General features: G+C 59.9%; 1 protein-coding gene and 1 non-coding gene across 2 annotated transcripts; both read left to right on the forward strand.

Moving 5' to 3' along the window:
• Positions 1 to 470: 470 nt before the first annotated feature.
• RPLP2 (ribosomal protein lateral stalk subunit P2) lies at positions 471 to 9,302 on the forward strand. The gene is made up of 4 exons (XM_009900036.2): positions 471 to 593; positions 3,753 to 3,801; positions 7,611 to 7,709; positions 9,203 to 9,302. Exons 1-4 carry the CDS (start codon positions 471 to 473, stop codon positions 9,277 to 9,279), a joined length of 348 nt encoding a protein of 115 aa, XP_009898338.1. The 3' UTR covers positions 9,280 to 9,302.
• LOC128898388 (small nucleolar RNA SNORA52) lies at positions 3,933 to 4,065 on the forward strand. The gene has a single exon (XR_008462828.1). It is a non-coding gene; the product is annotated as a small nucleolar RNA SNORA52 (small nucleolar RNA).
• Positions 9,303 to 17,577: the final 8,275 nt, after the last annotated feature.

Genomic DNA, 17,577 nt, shown 5'->3' on the forward strand with positions numbered 1-17,577 from the left:
AAGTAAGCGGGCGGCGGTCCCTTCCCTTCCCGCCCCGCGGGAGCGGCCGTGCTCGGTCCGCTGCCGCCCCCGAGGCTCGGGCTGGACCACTGGCGCGGGGAGCGGGGCAGGGGGAGATGGCGGCCATGTGCTCTCCCGGCCAGGGCCTGTGGAGGGACAGGACAGGCTGAGGCGCGGGGATGTCGGGGGAGGGCATGGAGATCATAAGGCCGCGATGCTGTCTTCTTCAGGGAGAGATTCGCGGGGCTAGGCCGCGCTGGCTGCTCGGGGTTGGGATAGCATCGCTTCGGAGCCTGGCGCGGTGCGGGGTCCGCGCGGTGTGGGGCCTCGCCTGTCCTGCGCTTCGGTTTGGGAGCGGAGCAGTTGTGGCCGGGAGGGTGAGCTCTGCCTCCCTCAGCGAGGAGATAAATCTTTCTCGGAAGGCGTAACCCGATCTTTGGCACCGAGTGTCCGTTTCTGTCGTTCGCAGGATGCGTTACGTCGCAGCTTACCTCCTCGCCGTCCTCGGTGGCAACGAATCTCCCACGTCGAAGGACTTGAAGAAGATCCTCGACAGCGTTGGCATCGAGACAGATGATGAACGCATGAACAAGGTAGTGCTGCCTCTTGATGCCCGGGGCTCCTGTCCCACTCAGCATCAGGCACTGGAGCTGTTCCCTTGGTCTCAGTGTTGCTGTAGCTGCCTTGCTGTTGTGATTTAGTCTTTATTTTGTCCAGGTCTTAGAATCACAGGGTTGGAAGGGACCTCAAGGCTCATCCAGTTCCAACCCCACTGCCATGGGCAGGAACACCTCACACTAGAGCAGGTTGCTCACAGCCACATCCAGCCTGGCCTTCAAACCCTCTGATCATCTTGTGTGGCTGTTTGAAACAGCACTTAGCCACTCACACCTGTTTTTACCAGGGGTTTTGTAGAGGTTTGCTTTCTTAGTTAACATTTGCCCTGCATGAAGAGCTCTCTTAGCTGTTGCTGGCTTCTGACTTAGTCTTAAGAGTTTTCAGTGGCTTGTTGGCTGCAGCTGAGTGTGTGTTGACTGTTAGGTCTGACCTGGTGTGAAATTCATGTCCAGCTGATACCTAACTGGGGCTTTTGGCCACTATTGACTCAGAGCTAACATCTGAGGGCCTGTGCTGTGAAGAAGCATTTGTTTCTTCACCAAGAAGCAGGCAAGTTCTAACATGGGCCATGTACCAGCATGGGCTGGGGACTGAGCTGTTGGAGAGCAGCACAGAGGAGAGGGACCTGGGGGTCCTGGTGGGCAGAAGGCTGCCCCTGAGCCAGCAATGTGCCCTGGTGGCCAAGAAGGCCAAGGGCAGCCTGGGCTGTATCAGAAGGGCTGTGGGGAGGAGGTCCTGATAGGTTCTCCTGACCCTCTGCTCTGGCCTGCTAATGCCACAGCAGGAATCTTGTGTCCAGTTCTAGGACCCTCAGTTCCAGAAGAACCTCAGGGAACTGCTTGAGAGAGTCCATCCCAGGGGCACAGAGCTGCTGCAGGCAGTGGAACCTCTCCTGTGAGGCCAGGCTGAGGCAGCTGGGGCTGGGAGCTGGGAGCAGAGCAGCCTGAGGGCTGCCCTCAGTGCTGGGGATCAAGATGTGCAGGGCTGGAGCCAGGCTCTGCTCAGGGATGGCCAAGGACAGCACAAGGGGCACTGGGGGCAAGCTGGAGCAGAGGAGCTGCCAGGGGAACAGGAGGGAAACCTTTGTCCCTGTGAGGGTTCCAGAGCCTGGAGCAGGCTGCCTAGAGAGGTTGTGGAGTCTCCTGCTCTGGAGACTTTCCAGCCCCCCCTGGATGTGTCCTGTGTGCCCTGCTCTGGCAGGGGGGTTGGAGTGGATGATCCCCAGAGGTCCCTTCCAGCCCCTAACCCTCTGTGGTGCTGGAATGGCTGTGTTGAACCCCAAGGATGGTAAGAAGAATGTGTTCCTGAGAATGGTGCTTGTCTCAGAGCAGACTTTCAGCCCTGGGGACTTGAGAATGGAATATGAGACCCCAAGGATGATCTCAGGCCCTGGCCCATGCTTGTATGGGAAGGGTTTCCAGAGAGGGGGAGGGGAAGCCAAGTTACTGCCCAGCTGCAGGCAGTGTTTTAAAGTCTCACAGAATCACCAAGGGTGGAAGAGTCCTCAAAGCTCATCCAGTCCAATCTGTCACCACAGACCTCATGACCAGACCATGGCCCCAAGTGCCACACCCAATCCCCTCTTGAACACCTCCAGGGATGGGGACTCCACCACCTCCCTGGGCAGCACATCCCAATGGCTAACAACTCTCTCTGGGAAGAACTTTCTCCTCATCTCCAGCCTAAACCTCCCCTGGCACAGCTTGAGACTGTGTCCTCTTGTTCTGCTGCTGGGTGCCTGGGAGCAGAGCCCAACCCCCACCTGGCTCCAACCTCCCTTCAGGGAGTTGTAGAGAGCAATGAGGTCTCCCCTGAGCCTCCTCTTCTCCAGGCTAAGCAACCCCAGCTCCCTCAGCCTCTCCTCACAGGGCTGTGCTCCAGACCCCTCCCCAGCCTTGTTGCCCTTCTCTGGACACCTTCAAGTCTCTCAATGTCCTTCTGAACCTGAGGGGCCCAGAGCTGGACACAGGACTCAAGGTGTGGCCTCAGCAGTGCTGAGCACAGGGCACAATGACCTCCCTGCTCCTGCTGGCCACACTGTTCCTGATGCAGGCCAGGATGCCCTTGGCCTTCTTGGCCCCCTGGGCACACTGCTGCCTCATGTTCAGGCAGCTGTCAATCAGCACCCCCAGGTCCCTCTCTGTTTGGCAGCTCTCAGCCACTCTGCCCCCAGCCTGTAGCTCTGCCTGGGGTTGCTGTGGCCAAAGTGCAGCCCCTGGCACTGGGACTTGCTGAATGCCATCCCAAGGAGGCCCAAGCAGGTGGTGGGCAGCTGAGCTGCCAGCGTCCTTGGGGTGCCCCTCCCTAAATGCCAAGGCTTTCAGTTGTGGCTTTACATCCAGTGCCTTCACAAATCAGTGCAGCATCCAGAAAGCTTCTCTGGGGTTTCTTTGGGTCCCTTCCTGTTTGCACTGCCTGCAGCTTGCCCCAGTGCCAGTCTAGGCAAGCCCTCAACACTTCTGGCTGAAGCAAGGGCACAGGCATGGCCTGGTCCCATCCCAGCCTGCCTCAGCAGGAGGTGCCTGGGGGAAGGCTCTTGGGTGAAGCCCTGTGGTGGCTCAGCTCTGGCCCCTGCTAGCAGGGGCTCAGCAGTCAGGGCTGTCACCTCTTGGGTTTTTAGCTGCTTGCTTTATTGGCCTGTTGGGGTTTGGCTTCTGCTTTCCTCATCCCAGGCTGGAGGGGAACTGTGGTGAGAGCAGCTGGGACTGTGTTCCAGGGCAGGGCTGGGGCTGCCAGCTTGCCTGGAGCAGTGGCAGTGCTGGGAATGAGCCCTTGTGGCTCCTGCTCCAGGGCCAAGTGGTTCAGGGCCCTTCCAGGGGGGATTAAGCAAGATGTTTTACCAGCCCCTGGGTGACCATTGGTGGGGTTTCCTAATGGGCTCCACCACATCTGGGTGCCCTTACTGCAAGCTCCTTGGGCTTGTTAGGGCTTCCCTGGGACAGATGGCATGAGAAAGCTGTCAGAGGAAGGGGTGAAAGGCTTAGTGAAGCTTCCCTTCTCCTTCCAGAGGGACACAGGGGGTGCTGGGGCTGGGCAGGGAGGATGGAAACCCTGCATGTGGGGAGGGGTTACTGAGTGCTTCTCCTCCTGCTGCTGCTTGCAAACTGCTGCCCTTCTCCACTTCATGTCCTCAGGTCATCAGTGAGCTGAATGGGAAGAACATTGAGGATGTCATTGCTCAGGGTGAGTACAGCCTGAGTGCCACACAGCTGCTTTGGGAGCAGGGCAGGGAGCACAGAAATGCTGCCAGCTCCCTGCTCCTTCCTCAGTGAGGCTCAGGTTGAGGCCCTCCCCCCCCAGGCAGCCTCAGCCCCAGGTCCATTCTAATGCCCTGCAGGTTGGTGCCAGTACCTGCAGGGCTTCGCTTGTGGACCACAGTGAAGTGGAAAACTGGCAGCTGGGTGAGCTGGCTGGTGGGCTGCTCATGGCCTGGCTTTCTGGACAAGCACATCAGAGAAGAATTCCCTGTCCTTGAGATCCCTGGGAGGCTTTTCCTTCCCTAATGCAAAGCAAACCCACTAGTCTGCAGCAGTTCTGTAAGGCAAGGAGAGGCTTGAATGGAAGCAGCATGGACTGTAGATGGCAGCTCACATGGAGGGCACAGTCCCACCCTCTGTGATTGGAGGATCAGAGAGTTGTTTGAGTTGGAAAAGCTCTTTGACTTCATCCAGTGCAACCCAGCACCACCATGGGCATCAAACCACAGCCCCAGGGGCCATGGCCACAGGGTTCCTGAACCCCTCCAGCCATGGGGACTGCACCACCCCCCTGGGCAGCCTCTGCCAGGCCCTGACCACTCTGCCACCAAAGACATTTTTCCTCCTCTCCAACCTAAGCCTCCCCTGGCACAACTCCAGGCCAGTTCCTCTCCTTCAGTCACCTGAGCCTGGGGAGCAGAGCCCAACCCCCAGCTCCCTACAGCCTCCTCTCAGGGAGCTGCAGAGAGCAATGAGGTCTCCCTCAGCCTCCTCTGCTCCAGGCTGAACCCCCCCAGCTCCCTCAGCTGCTGCTCCCCAGCCCTGCTCTCCAGACCCTTCAAGGTCACCCAGCCCAACCACTCCCTAAGCCCAGCAAGGCTGGGGCTAAACCATGCTCAGCACCACAGCTCTGCCTCTTGGAAACCCCTCCAGGGCTGGGCACTCAGCCACCTCCCTGGGCAGCCTGGGCCAGGCTTGGAGAACACTTTCAAAGAGGAAGTTTCTTCTCATGTCCAACCTAACCTTCCTCTGGGCAACTTGAGGCCATTCCCTCCTGTGTTGACACTTGGGAGCAGAGCCCAAGCCCAGCTCCCTGCAGCCTCCTCTCAGGGAGCTGCAGAGAGCAATGAGGTCTCCCTCAGCCTCCTCTGCTCCAGGCTGAACCCCCCCAGCTCCCTCAGCTGCTCCTCCCCAGCCCTCCAGCCCCTTCCCCACCTTTGTCTCCAGGTCACCTCTCTTCAGAGCTCCCCAAGCCTGGCATTCCCCTTCTCCCAGATCAGCCTCCCAAGTGCTGGCTTCTGGAGAATCTTTTTGCCCTTCCCTGCTGCCTCCTCCCAGAGCTGCCACTTCTAGCATGACTTGGCCATGGGGCTGAAAGGAAGCAGAGCTGAGGCAGTGCAAAGGTGTTTGCTGGATTAATTCCTCTGCAAATGCTTAGGCAGAAGGCAGTCTTGAGACCTGTGTGCTCCAGGGTTGGCTGGCCCTTGCTGTTCTGAGGGGTCCCTGGAGAGTGTGCTGTGGTGGGCAGAGCTGGGAGGGCTGTGCTGCACGTGCTGCCAGCACTCCTGCCCTCCCTGGAAGGCTCTTTGCCCTTGAAGGAGTGGTTTCCCAGAACAGCCTGCCATGCAGAGGAAGGCTCTTTGTGTACTTGGCTGCTTCAGTGGAGCTGGAAGGCAGAAGGAATGATGTAGCAACTGATTCCCAGAAGTGGAATGTGGGCAGAGACTCTGTGTGCAGGAGCTCTGGGGGCCATGGGAGCCTTGGTGTGGCAAAGGGGGGATGCCAGAGAAGCAGCTGGCTCTGCAGAGGCCAGCAGGAACCAGTGGGCTGAGCTCAGAGGAGAGGCAAGAGGGTTCCTGGGGTGCTGGGGGTGGGTTGAAGGTCCCTCAGTCTTTGCCATGAAAGACCTTGGAGTGAACAGTGAGTGACCCACAGGACAGCAGTGTGCCCTTGGTGGAGACCTTGTGCCCAGTGGAGTCCTGCAGTGCATTAGGAGTGTGGCCAGCAGGGCAAGGGAGGTTCTCCTCCTCTAGTGGTGAGGCCACATCTGGAGTATTCTGTCCACTTCTGGGCTCTCCAGTTCAGGAGGGACAGGGAACTGCTGGAGAGAGGCCTGGGGAGGCTATGAGGATGCTGAAGGGCCTGGAGCAGCTGTGTGAAGAGGGAAGGCTGAGAGCCTGGAGAGGAGAAGGCTGAGGGGGAGCTGAGCAATGTCTATAAACATCTGAGGGGTGGATGGCAAGAAGGAGCCAGGCTCTGCTCAGTGCTGCCCTGGGACAGGACAAGGGGCAGTGGACACAAAGTGGAGCCCAGGAGGCTTCACCTCAGCATGAGCAGAAACTTCTTAGGTGTGAGGCTGCTGGAGGCCTGGAGCAGGCTGCCCAGAGAGGCTGTGGAGTCTCCTGCTCTGGAGACATTCAAGCCCCACCTGGCTGTGCTCCTGGGTGCCCTGCTCTGGCAGGGGGCTTGGACTCCTCAGAGGTCCCTTCCAAGCCCTCCCATTCAGTGCTTCTCTCCTGAGGTGTGATCCAGTCCTGCCCTCACAGCTCTCCAGACCCTTAGGAGCAGGTGGGAGGATGCAGCCAGTGCTGCCCAGGTGCTCATGCTGAGGGCTGCTGGAGCTGTCAGTTCCTGCACTCTGAGAGCACAGAATGCTCTGTAGCTGTGAAATGGGGAGAGTTTGCCACAGGGTTTATAGGACAGGAGAAGAGTTGGCTAATAAGGGGCTGTGAGGAGCCTTGGGATGAGCACTTCTGAGCAGTTTATGCTTTTGGCCCTCTTGTTCCTGTCAGCCAACAGTGGCAGCTAGAGTCAGGATCACAGCCTTGCCAGGGCTGGGAGGGAGCTCAAGGCTCAGCCAGCCCCAACCCCCTGCCATGGGCAGGGACACCTCACACCACAGCAGGTTGCTCACAGCCACCTCCAGCCTGGCTGCAAACACCTCCAGGCAGGAGGCTGCCACCACCTCCCTGGGCAGCCTGTGCCAGGCTCTCACCACCCTCCTGGGCAACAACTTCTTCCTCACAGCCAATCTCAGTCTCCCCACTTCTGGTTCTGCTCCATCCCCCCCAGTCCTGTCCCTCCCTGACCCCCTCCAAAGTCCCTCCCCAGCTTGCTTGGAGCCCCCTGCAGCTCCTGGAAGGCCACCAGAAGGTCTCCTGGGAGCCTTCTCCTATCCAGCCCTCCCTGACACCCCTGAGCAGAGGGGCAGGATCCTCTCCCTCCACCTCTGGCAATGGGCACTGGCAGCCCAGAAGGCCAAGGGCAGCTGAGCTGCCCTTGGCCTTCTGGGCTGCCAGTGCCCATTGCTGCCTTTCTGTCCCAGGCCTCATTCCTGCCCCCCTAAGATGTGTCCCAGACCCCTATCCCTCCCTGACCCCCTCCAAAGTCCCTCCCCAGCTTGCTTGCAGCCCCCTGCAGCTCCTGGAAGGCCACCAGAAGGTCTCCTGGGAGCCTTCTCCTCTCCAGCCTGCACAACCCCAACTCTCTCAGGCTGTCTGCAGAGCAGAGCAGCTCCAGCCCTCTGCTCCTCCTCCTGGCCCTGCTCTGGACACCTTCCAGCCCCTCCAGAGCCTTCTTGGAGTAGCATCTTCTGAGGCAACCAACATTCCCCTTGTCCTGAGCTTCCCTTCCAGCCCCTCCAGAGCCTTCCTGGCACAGAGGCTGCAGAGCTGGCCCCAGGGCTCCAGTCCCTCAGACAGCAGCTGGTTTGTTCTGCACTCTCCCCTCTGTTCCTTCCCCTGTGCTTTGCTGTTTGTGTTGAGTGTTGGCTCTCTCTCCCTCCTTCCTGCTCAGGTAATGGGAAGCTGGCCAGCATGCCTGCTGGGGGAGCTGTAGCTGTGGCTGCTGGAGGAGGCTCTGCTGCTCCTGCTGCTGCTGCTGCCCCTGCTGCAGGTGAGTCCAGACTGCTCCAGGGCAGCTCCACTTAGCTCTCATTATATAACAGCTGCCCCCAAATCTGAGGGCTTCTCAAGGCTTGGATCAGAGTTACCTTTGGCAGTTCACTGTGTGGTTGAGGCTGAGCAGTCCTCTGCCTTTGGGCTGTCAGAAGGATTTGCTCTTTATGCAGCTTAAGGTAGGTCTGGCTTAGAGCCAAATCTCAGACAGATGTCAGCATCACAGAGTCAGAACCAATACAGTTGGAAAAGACCTCAGAGGTCATCAAGGCCAAGCTGTCACCCAACACCTCCTGACAGCTCAACCATGGCTCCAAGTGCCACATCCAAGCCTTTTGTGCCTGGGAGAGGAGCCCAACCCCCACCTGGCTACAGCCTCCCTTCAGGGAGTTGGAGAGAGCAAGAAGGTCTCCCCTGGGCTTCCTCTTCTGCAGGCTAAGCAACCCCAGCTCCCTCAGCCTCTCCTCACAGGGCTGTGCTCCAGACCCCTCCCCAGCCTTGTTGCCCTTCTCTGGACACCTTCAAGTCTCTCAATGTCCTTCTGAAACTGAGGGGCCCAGAACTGGACACAGGACTCAAGGTGTGGCCTGAGCAGTGCTGAGCACAGGGCACAATGACCTCCCTGCTCCTGCTGGCCACACTGTTCCTGCTGCAGGCCAGGATGCCCTTGGCCTTCTTAGCCCCCTGGGCACACTGCTGGCTCCTGTTCAGGCAGCTGTCAACCAGCACCCCCAGGTCCCTCTCTGTTTGGCAGCTCTCAGCCACTCTGCCCCCAGCCTGTAGCACTGCCTGGGGTTGCTGTGGCCAATGTGCAGCCCCTGGCACTTGGATGTGTTCAGTCTCCTGCCCTTGGCCTCTGCCCATCTGCCCAGCCTGGCAAGGTCCCTCTGCAGAGCTCTGCTACCCTGTATCAGATCAACTCCTGCCCCCAGCTTGGGGTCAGCTGCAAATTCACTCCTGACTGACTCAATGCCCTCCTCCAGATCATCACTGAAGATGCTAAAGAGGCTGGGGCCCAGCACTACTCCCTGGGGCACACCACTGGTGCCTGGCTGCCAGCTGGCTGTGGCACCATTCACCACCACTCTCTGGGCTCAGCCTCCAGCCAGTTCCTCACCCAGCTCAGAGCTGCTGTCCCAGCCAGGGGCTGACAGCTTGGCCAGCAGTTTGCTGTGGGGGATGGTGTCCAAGGCCTTGCTGCAGCCCAGGCAGACCACATCCCCAGCCTGCCCCACAGCCCCCAGGCAGTCAGCTGGGCATGGAAGGAGCTCAGGCTGGTGAGGCAGGCCCTGCCCTTCCTCCCCCCATGCTGGCTGGGCAGCAGCAGTGTCTGTCTGCCCTGGCTGAGGGAGGGGAATGAGAAGAACCACAGAGGGTAGAATACCAATAAGACAAAAGCTGAGGCCACCACAGTGTCTCTCTTGGAAGCCTGTGGTGCCCCAAATGCCAACACTGAAGCATTGCCTTGGTCTTGTTTTGTTTGCCTTTCAGCTGAGGAGAAGAAGGAAGAGAAGAAGGAGGAGTCAGAGGAGTCAGATGACGACATGGGATTCGGCCTCTTTGATTAGTTGCTTGTTAGAGAAACCATTAAAGGTCTTTGTTTAAAATGCTTTGGGCACTTTGTTGTTCAAGCACAGAAGTGCTCCTGGCTGCAGGCAGCTGCTCTGGCAAAGCTTTGCCTTGCTGCTGTCTCAAGTAGCTGTCTGAAGGTTACCACAAGCACTGGGACTCAGGGAATGGCTGCGTTGGTGTGAGCTGGGTGCTGCCTTTGCTGTGACATTCACCTTCCCCATGCTCTCCCATCCCGGTTGCTCAGGGGGCAGTCCCCTCTGTGCTGTGTGAAGAAGGCTTTGTTTCCCAGGGTCCATGCAACATGGTACAGGGGCAGCAGCAAGGAAATGCTTGAGGGTGCTGGGAGTCAAACCTGGGACACAAAAAGTCCTGTTCTGGGTGGGACACAAAGATCAGGCATCAGAGACTGGGTTGGAAGGGAGCTCAAAGATCCATCTACCCCAAGCCCCTGCCATGGGCAGGGACACCTCCCACCAGCACAGGCTGCTCAGGGCCTCATCCAGCCTGGTCCTGAACACCTCCAGGCAGGAGGCAGCCACAGCCTCCCTGGGCAGCCTGTGCCAGAGTCTCCCCAGCCTCACTCTCAACCATTTCTTCCTCCTCTCCACTCTCAGTCTCCTCTCTCCCAGCTCAAAGCCATTGTCCCTCAGCCTGGCACTCCCAGCCCTTGGCCAGAGTCCCTCCCCAGCTCTCCTGGAGCCCTTCAGGCACTGCAAGGCTGCTCTGAGGTCTGCCTGGAGCCTTCTCTTCTCCAGGCTGCACAGCCCCAACTCTCCCAGCCTGGCCCCACAGGGGAGGCTCTGCAGCCTCTGCTCACCTTTGTGGCCTCCTCTGGAGCCTCTCCAGCAGCTCCAGGTCCTTGTGCTGGGGGCCCCAGAGCTGGAGGCAGTGCTGCAGGTGGGGGCTGAGCAGAGCAGAGCAGAGGGGCAGAATCCCCTCCCTGTGCTGCTCTCTCCCTGCTCTGGCTGCAGCTCAGCACTCAGCTGGCTCTGGGCTGCCAGGGACCAGTGCTGGCTCCTGGGCACTTTGGCACCACCTGGCACCCCCAAGGACTTCTAGAGTCTGGAGCCACTCCTCCCCCAGCCTGTAGAAGGATGTTCTTCAGGGTGGAGTTGTTCTTTTGCAGAGCTGAACTACCGGGGCATGAATCACCTTCCTCTGGGGTAAAAATACACACCCCACCTCTTCAGTGAGGAGAATGCTTGCTGGGGGGTGGGGAAACTGATCTCTGGTGTGCCCAGGACACACTGGCTGGCAGGACAGGGCATTCTGCTTTAACAAAGTACCTTCTAGGAGGTGCTGCTGGCAGCTGCCTTCCCCTGCTGGCTGCTGCATGTCCCCCACTGGCTGTGCAGGTGGCACACAGCCTTCCCCTGCTGGCTGCTGCATGTCCCCACTGGCTGTGCAGGTGGCACACAGCCTTCCCCTGCTGGCTGCTGCATGTCCCCACTGGCTGTGCAGGTGGCACACAGCCTTCCCCTGCTGGCTGCTGCATGTCCCCTCTGGCTGTGCAGGTGGCACACAGCCTTCCCCTGCTGGCTGCTGCATGTCCCTGCTGGCTGCTGCATGTCCCCTCTGGCTGTGCAGGTGGCACACAGCCTTCCCTGCTGGCTGCTGCATGTCCCCCACTGGCACTGGCAGTGCAGGTGGCACACAGCCTTCCCCTGCTGGCTGCTGCATGTCCCTGCTGGCTGTGCAGGTGGCACACAGCCTTCCCCTGCTGGCTGCTGCATTTCCCCACTGGCAGTGCAGGTGGCACACAGCCTTCCCCTGCAGCCTGGCTGTCCCCTCTGGCAGTGCAGGTGGCACACAGCCTTCCCCTGCAGCCTGGCTGTCCCCTCTGGCAGTGCAGGTGGCACACAGCCTTCCCCTGCAGCCTGGCTGTCCCCTCTGGCTGTGCAGGTGGCACACAGCCTTCCCCTGCTGGCTGCTGCATGTCCCCACTGGCTGTGCAGGTGGCACACAGCCTTCCCCTGCTGGCTGCTGCATGTCCCCACTGGCTGTGCAGGTGGCACACAGCCTTCCCTGCTGGCTGCTGCATGTCCCCTCTGGCTGTGCAGGTGGCACACAGCCTTCCCCTGCTGGCTGCTGCATGTCCCCTCTGGCTGTGCAGGTGGCACACAGCCTTCCCCTGCTGGCTGCTGCATGTCCCCACTGGCTGTGCAGGTGGCACACAGCCTTCCCCTGCTGGCTGCTGCATGTCCCCACTGGCTGTGCAGGTGGCACACAGCCTTCCCCTGCTGGCTGCTGCATGTCCCCTCTGGCTGTGCAGGTGGCACACAGCCTTCCCCTGCTGGCTGCTGCATGTCCCCACTGGCTGTGCAGGTGGCACACAGCCTTCCCCTGCTGGCTGCTGCATGTCCCCTGCTGGCAGTGCAGGTGGCACACAGCCTTCCCCTGCTGGCTGCTGCATGTCCCTGCTGGCTGCTGCATGTCCCCACAGGCTGTGCAGGTGGCACACAGCCTTCCCCTGCTGGCTGCTGCATGTCCCCCCTGGCTGTGCAGGTGGCACACAGCCTTCCCCTGCTGGCTGCTGCATGTCCCCTCTGGCTGTGCAGGTGGCACACAGCCTTCCCCTGCAGCCTGGCTGTCCCCTCTGGCTGTGCAGGTGGCACACAGCCTTCCCCTGCTGGCTGCTGCATGTCCCCCACTGGCTGTGCAGGTGGCACACAGCCTTCCCCTGCTGGCTGCTGCATGTCCCTCTGGCTGTGCAGGTGGCACACAGCCTTCCCCTCTGGCTGTGCAGGTGGCACACAGCCTTCCCCTGCTGGCTGCTGCATGTCCCCACTGGCTGTGCAGGTGGCACACAGCCTTCCCCCACTGGCTGTGCAGGTGGCACACAGCCTTCCCCTGCTGGCTGCTGCATGTCCCCACTGGCTGTGCAGGTGGCACACAGCCTTCCCTGCTGGCTGCTGCATGTCCCCCACTGGCTGTGCAGGTGGCACACAGCCTTCCCTGCTGGCTGCTGCATGTCCCCTCTGGCTGTGCAGGTGGCACCCAGTGTGCTCTTCCCGTGCCAGGTCCTCAGAGGTAGGGTCAGGAAGAGGTGAGCTGGAGCAGGCTGTGCTGCAGAGCTGCTCTGAGAGCTGTTTTGGCTACAGAGAGCCCTGGCTGCCACAGCTGTGCTGCTTGTGAGCCCCTGGGCAGAGCATGGCAAGTGCTCCTGAGAGGAGAGAGGGGAGGCAGCCAAGGGGGAGCAGCTCTTCCATCTCCCTGGGGTGTCCTGGGAGCAAACAGCCCGTGCTGTGCTGCAGCCCAGGGAGGGGGGGTGTGAAGCTGGAGCCCTGGGCCTCAAAATGTCAGCAACAAACCTTCTGTGCCCTCTGCAGGAGTTACAGGCGCCAGGACCTCTCCTCCCCTTCGGCCTCCGCCGATGCTGGCGGCGCTCAGGGAGCTGCTGCCGGTTGGTCCCTGCCAGGCTCCCGGGGGCTGCGTTTTGGCGGTGGCAGAGCTGCAGCCACTGCTCTGTTTCCTTCCTTGCTCCTTTTGCCCTTTCAGGTGGCAGAGAGTGCTGCTGGGGTGTGGGTTTCTGAGCTGTAACCCACCCCGGGGTGCTGGCTTGCGTGGCTGCCGCAGGAGCCCAGAGGCTGCTCTCAGAGGCAGGACCCTCTGTTCCAAGAGGGATCTGGAGGGGCTGGAAGGTGTCCAGAGCAGGGCCAGGAGGAGGAGCAGAGGGCTGGAGCACCTCTGCTGTGAGGACAGATTGAAGGAGTTGGGGCTGTTCAGTCTGGAGAAGAGAAGGCTCCCAGGGGACCTCATTGTGGCCTTCCAGGATCTGCAGGGGGCTCCAAGCAGGCTGGGGAGGGACTGCTCAGGATCTCAGGCAGGGATAGGACTGGGGGGGATGGAATGAAGCTGGAGGTGGGGAGATTGAGGCTGGAGGGGAGGAGGAAGTTCTTCCCCAGGAGAGTGGTGAAGCCCTGGGATGGGTTGTGCAGGGAGGTGGTTGGGGCCCTGTCCCTGGAGGTGTTTAAGCCCAGGCTGGCTGAGGCTCTGGCCAGGCTGATCTAGTGTGGGGTGTCCCTGCCCATGGCAGGGGGGTTGGAACTGGATGAGCCTTGTGGCCCCTTCCACCCCTGCCTGGTTCTATGACCTGCCCTGTCACAGCACCGTGCAGCAGGGCTGTTGCCATGCACACAGCAGCTCGGGTCAGGGGCACTGAGCTCCTGCAGAATCACACAATGGAAGGGCTTAGAAGGGCCCTCTGGAGATCATCCAGTCCAACTCCCCTGCTAAAGCAGGGGCACCTCTGCCAGGGGAGGTTTAGGCTGGAGGTGAGGAGAAAGTTCTTCCCAGAGAGAGTTGTTAGCCATTGGGATGTGCTGCCCAGGGAGGTGGTGGAGTCCCCATCCCTGGAGGTGTTCAAGAGGGGATTGGATGTGGCACTTGGTGCCATGGTCTGGTCATGAGGTCTGTGGTGACAGCTTGGACTTGATGAGCTTTGAGGTCTCTTCCAACCTTGGTGATTCTGTGATATTTGTATCCACCCAGATCAGCCTGCACAGGCAGGGTTTGAAAGTCTCCAGCCAAGGAGACTCCACAACCTCTCTGGGCAGCCTGCCCCGGGGCTCAGCACCCTCACACCAAAGAGGATTTGCCTAATGTTTAGGTGGAAGCCTCCTGGGTTCCAGTTTGTGCCTGTTGCCCCTTAATCCATCCCTGGCCACCACTGAAAAGAGTCCAGCCCCATCCTCATGACCTCCACCCTTCAGATATTCAGTGAGAAGATTCCCTCTCAGTCTGTGCCAGGTCTCATGTTGGAATCAGAACTGTCAGGGCTGGAAGGGAGCTCAAGGCTCAGCCAGTCCCAACCCCCTGCCATGGGCAGGGACACCTCACACCACAGCAGGTTGCTCACAGCCACCTCCAGCCTGGCTGCAAACACCTCCAGGCAGGAGGCTTCCACCACCTCCCTGGGCAGCCTGTGCCAGGCTCTCACCACCCTGGGGTTGCTTAGCCTGCAGAAGAGGAGGCTCAGGGGAGACCTCATTGCTCTCTACAGCTCCCTGAAGGGAGGTTGGAGCCAGGTGGGGGTTGGGCTCTTCTTCCAGGCACCCAGCACCAGAACAAGAGGACACAGTCTCAAGCTGTGCCAGGGGAGGTTTAGGCTGGAGGTGAGGAGAAAGTTCTTCCCAGCAAGAGAGATTGGCCATGGGAATGTGCTGCCCAGGGAGGTGGTGGAGTCCCCATCTCTGGAGGTGTTCAAGAGGGGATTGGATGTGGCATTTGGAGCCATGGTTGAGCTGTCAGGAGGTGTTGGGTGACAGCTTGGACTTGATGATCTCTGAGGTCTTTTCCAACCTTATTGATTCTATGTTTCTCTGATTCTTCAGCCTTGACAGTGCCATCCACAGGTGAGAGTGACAGGGGTGGAGGAGTTGCATTGCATGGAACTCTGGGAGGAAACTATCACAGTCTCACAGTATCACCAAGGGTGGAAGAGATCTCAAAGCTCATCAGGTCCAAGCTGTCACCACAGACCTCATGACCAGACCATGGCACCAAGTGCCACATCCAATCCCCTCTTGAACACCTCCAGGGATGGGGACTCCACCACCTCCCTGGGCAGCACATCCCAATGGCTAACAACTCTCTCTGGGAAGAACTTTCTCCTCACCTCCAGCCTAAACCTCCCCTGGCACAGCCTGAGACTGTGTACTCTTGTTCTGGGGCTGGCTGCCTGGGAGAAGAGCCCAACCCCCACCTGGCTCCAACCTCCCTTCAGGGAGCTGTAGAGAGCAATGAGGTCTCCCCTGAGCCTCCTCTTCTGCAGGCTAAGCAACCCCAGCTCCCTCAGCCTCTCCTCACAGGGCTGTGCTCCAGACCCCTCCCCAGCCTTGTTGCCCTTCTCTGGACACCTTCAAGTCTCTCAATGTCCTTCTGAAACTGAGGAGCCCAGAACTGGACACAGGACTCAAGGTGTGGCCTCAGCAGTGCTGAGCACAGGGCAGGATGAGCTCCCTGCTCCTGCTGGCCACACTGTTCCTGATGCAGGCCAGGATGCCCTTGGCCTTCTTGGCCCCCTGGGCACACTGCTGGCTCCTGTTCAGGCAGCTGTCAATCAGCACCCCCAGCTCCCCCTCTGTTTGGCAGCTCTCAGCCACTCTGCCCCCAGCCTGTAGCTCTGCCTGGGGTTGCTGTGGCCAAAGTGCAGCCCCTGGCACTTGGACTTGTTGAATGCCATCCCACTGGAATGTGTTTGCTTGTTTGTTCCCTTGCAGAATCCATTTCAGCTGGAAAAGATCTTTCCTGACTTCTTTTCCTGCCTTTTGCCAAGGGCCTGCAGTGATAGGATGAGGGACAAGGGCTGGCAGCAGGAAGAGAGGAGACTGAGAGTGGAGATGAGGAAGAAACTCTTGCCAGTGAGGGTGAGGAGCCTCTGGCACAGGCTGCCCAGGGAGGCTGTGGCTGCCTCCTGCCTGGGGGTGTTGAAGGCCAGGCTGGATGAGGCCCTGAGCAGCCTGGCATGGGGGGGTTGGAGCTGGCTGAGCTCGGAGCTCCCTTCCAACCCACTCTAGGATTCTGGGACTGATTCTTATCCAAAGGCTCGAAGGCACTGAAGGGAAAGCAAAGCCTTGTGCCCAGAGATCACAGCCAGAGCTGCTCATTAGGAGGCTGGCTGCAGGGAGAGTGATTTCATCAGAGGCTGGGTGCTGAACCTCGTGAGCTCTCCTCCCTGGCACACAAACCCTGCGACACCTCACAGCCCGAGAGCCAGCCCTGCCCAGAGCACGGGCCAGGGGCTGGGACACGACGTCTCCACTACTGGGAAAGCAGGGAGAACGTCCTGGACACTACTGGAGAGCTATAAGCAATGGCTCCCTGGGGCCATCTGGTTCCACTCTCCCTGCTGAGGGCCTGTGTTGCAAGCTGCCTGGCTCACGCAGGCAGCCCTGCTGAACTCGGTGCCTCTGGTGTGCGTCGCACAGAGACCTCTGCAGCAGCCTTCCTAGAAGGGAAGCTCAGCCCCAAGGGAGCAGGACAAGGGGAATGTTGGTTGCCTCAGAAGATGCTATTCCAAGAAGGATCTGGAGGGGCTGGAGGGTGTCCAGAGAAGGGCCAAAAGGAGGAGCAGAGGGCTGGAGCTGCTCTGCTCTGAGCACAGCCTGAGAGAGTTGGGGTTGTGCAGGCTGGAGAGGAGAAGGCTCCCAGGAGACCTTCTGGTGGCCTTCCAGGAGCTGCAGGGGGCTGCAAGCAAGCTGGGGAGGGACTTTGGAGGGGGTCAGGGAGGGATAGGACTGCGGGGGATGGAGCAGAACTAGAAGTGGAGAGACTGAGATTGGCTGTGAGGAAGAAGTTGTTGCCCAGGAGGGTGGTGAGAGCCTGGCACAGGCTGCCCAGGGAGGTGGTGGAAGCCTCCTGCCTGGAGGTGTTTGCAGCCAGGCTGGAGGTGGCTGTGAGCAACCTGCTGTGATGTGAGGTGTCCCTGCCCAGGGCAGGGGCTTGGAGCTGGCTGAGCCTTGAGCTCCCTTCCAGCCCTGGCAGCTCTGTGGTTCTATGTTGAAGGGACCTCCCCTTGCTGAAGCTGAGAGGACCATCGTGGGTGCAGGGCCATGGGTCAGGGGACAGATATGCTTCAGAGCACACCTGAGGTGCTGTGTTGTCCTCCTGAGCAGGTTGAGGCAGTGCTGAAGAGGCTGCAGGATCACTACAGAGGCCCTGAGCCCTTGGAGCTGGTGGAGATGTTCGAGGGGGAGCAGTTCTTCGCGGCCTTCCAGCGGGGGATGGAGCAGAAGTAGAAGTGGGGAGATTGAGATTGGCTGTGAGGAAGAAGTTGTTGCCCAGGAGGGTGGTGAGAGCCTGGCACAGGCTGCCCAGGGAGGTGGTGGAAGCCTCCTGCCTGGAGGTGTTTGCAGCCAGGCTGGAGGTGGCTGTGAGCAACCTGCTGTGGTGTGAGGTCCCTCCCAGACCTGGCAATCCTGTGATTCTCTGCTCTGCAGAAGCAAGTCCCAGGCGTTTGTGGGGTTGTCTGACACACACAGACATCACAGGTAAGGAAAAAAGGCATCAGAGCCTGGCTTCCAGAGATGCTGACAGCTCTTGGGTTGGTCTGCACCACCAGTGGCCCCAGTCAGCAATGCCAAGTGGCATGCTGGAGACGACAGCACGACAAACTGCCTCTTTAAAGCCTCCCTTTAAACTGCATTGTCCTTGGCTGCCCACAGCCAAGGTCTTACCTTAAAAGCAAACAGACTGTTTGCTCTTGCAGCCTTATCTCCTGTGTACCTACTGCTCCCCCTTTGCTGTCCCAGGAAACACAGGGAGCCAAGGCAGCCTGCATGAGGAGCTGCCTG

The sequence above is a fragment of the Dryobates pubescens genome, chromosome 22, assembly GCF_014839835.1.
Source record: "Dryobates pubescens isolate bDryPub1 chromosome 22, bDryPub1.pri, whole genome shotgun sequence".
NCBI classification, from domain to species: Eukaryota; Metazoa; Chordata; class Aves; order Piciformes; family Picidae; genus Dryobates; species Dryobates pubescens.

Bases quoted from the DNA above. Each gene is read 5' to 3' on its own strand.
- RPLP2 (XM_009900036.2), top strand. From the start codon at position 471: ATGCGTTACGTCGCAGCTTACCTCCTCGCCGTCCTCGGTGGCAACGAA. The intron at 594-3,752 runs GTAGTGCTGCCT...TCATGTCCTCAG, and splicing joins ATGATGAACGCATGAACAAG to GTCATCAGTGAGCTGAATGG. The intron at 3,802-7,610 runs GTGAGTACAGCC...CTTCCTGCTCAG, and splicing joins TGAGGATGTCATTGCTCAGG to GTAATGGGAAGCTGGCCAGC.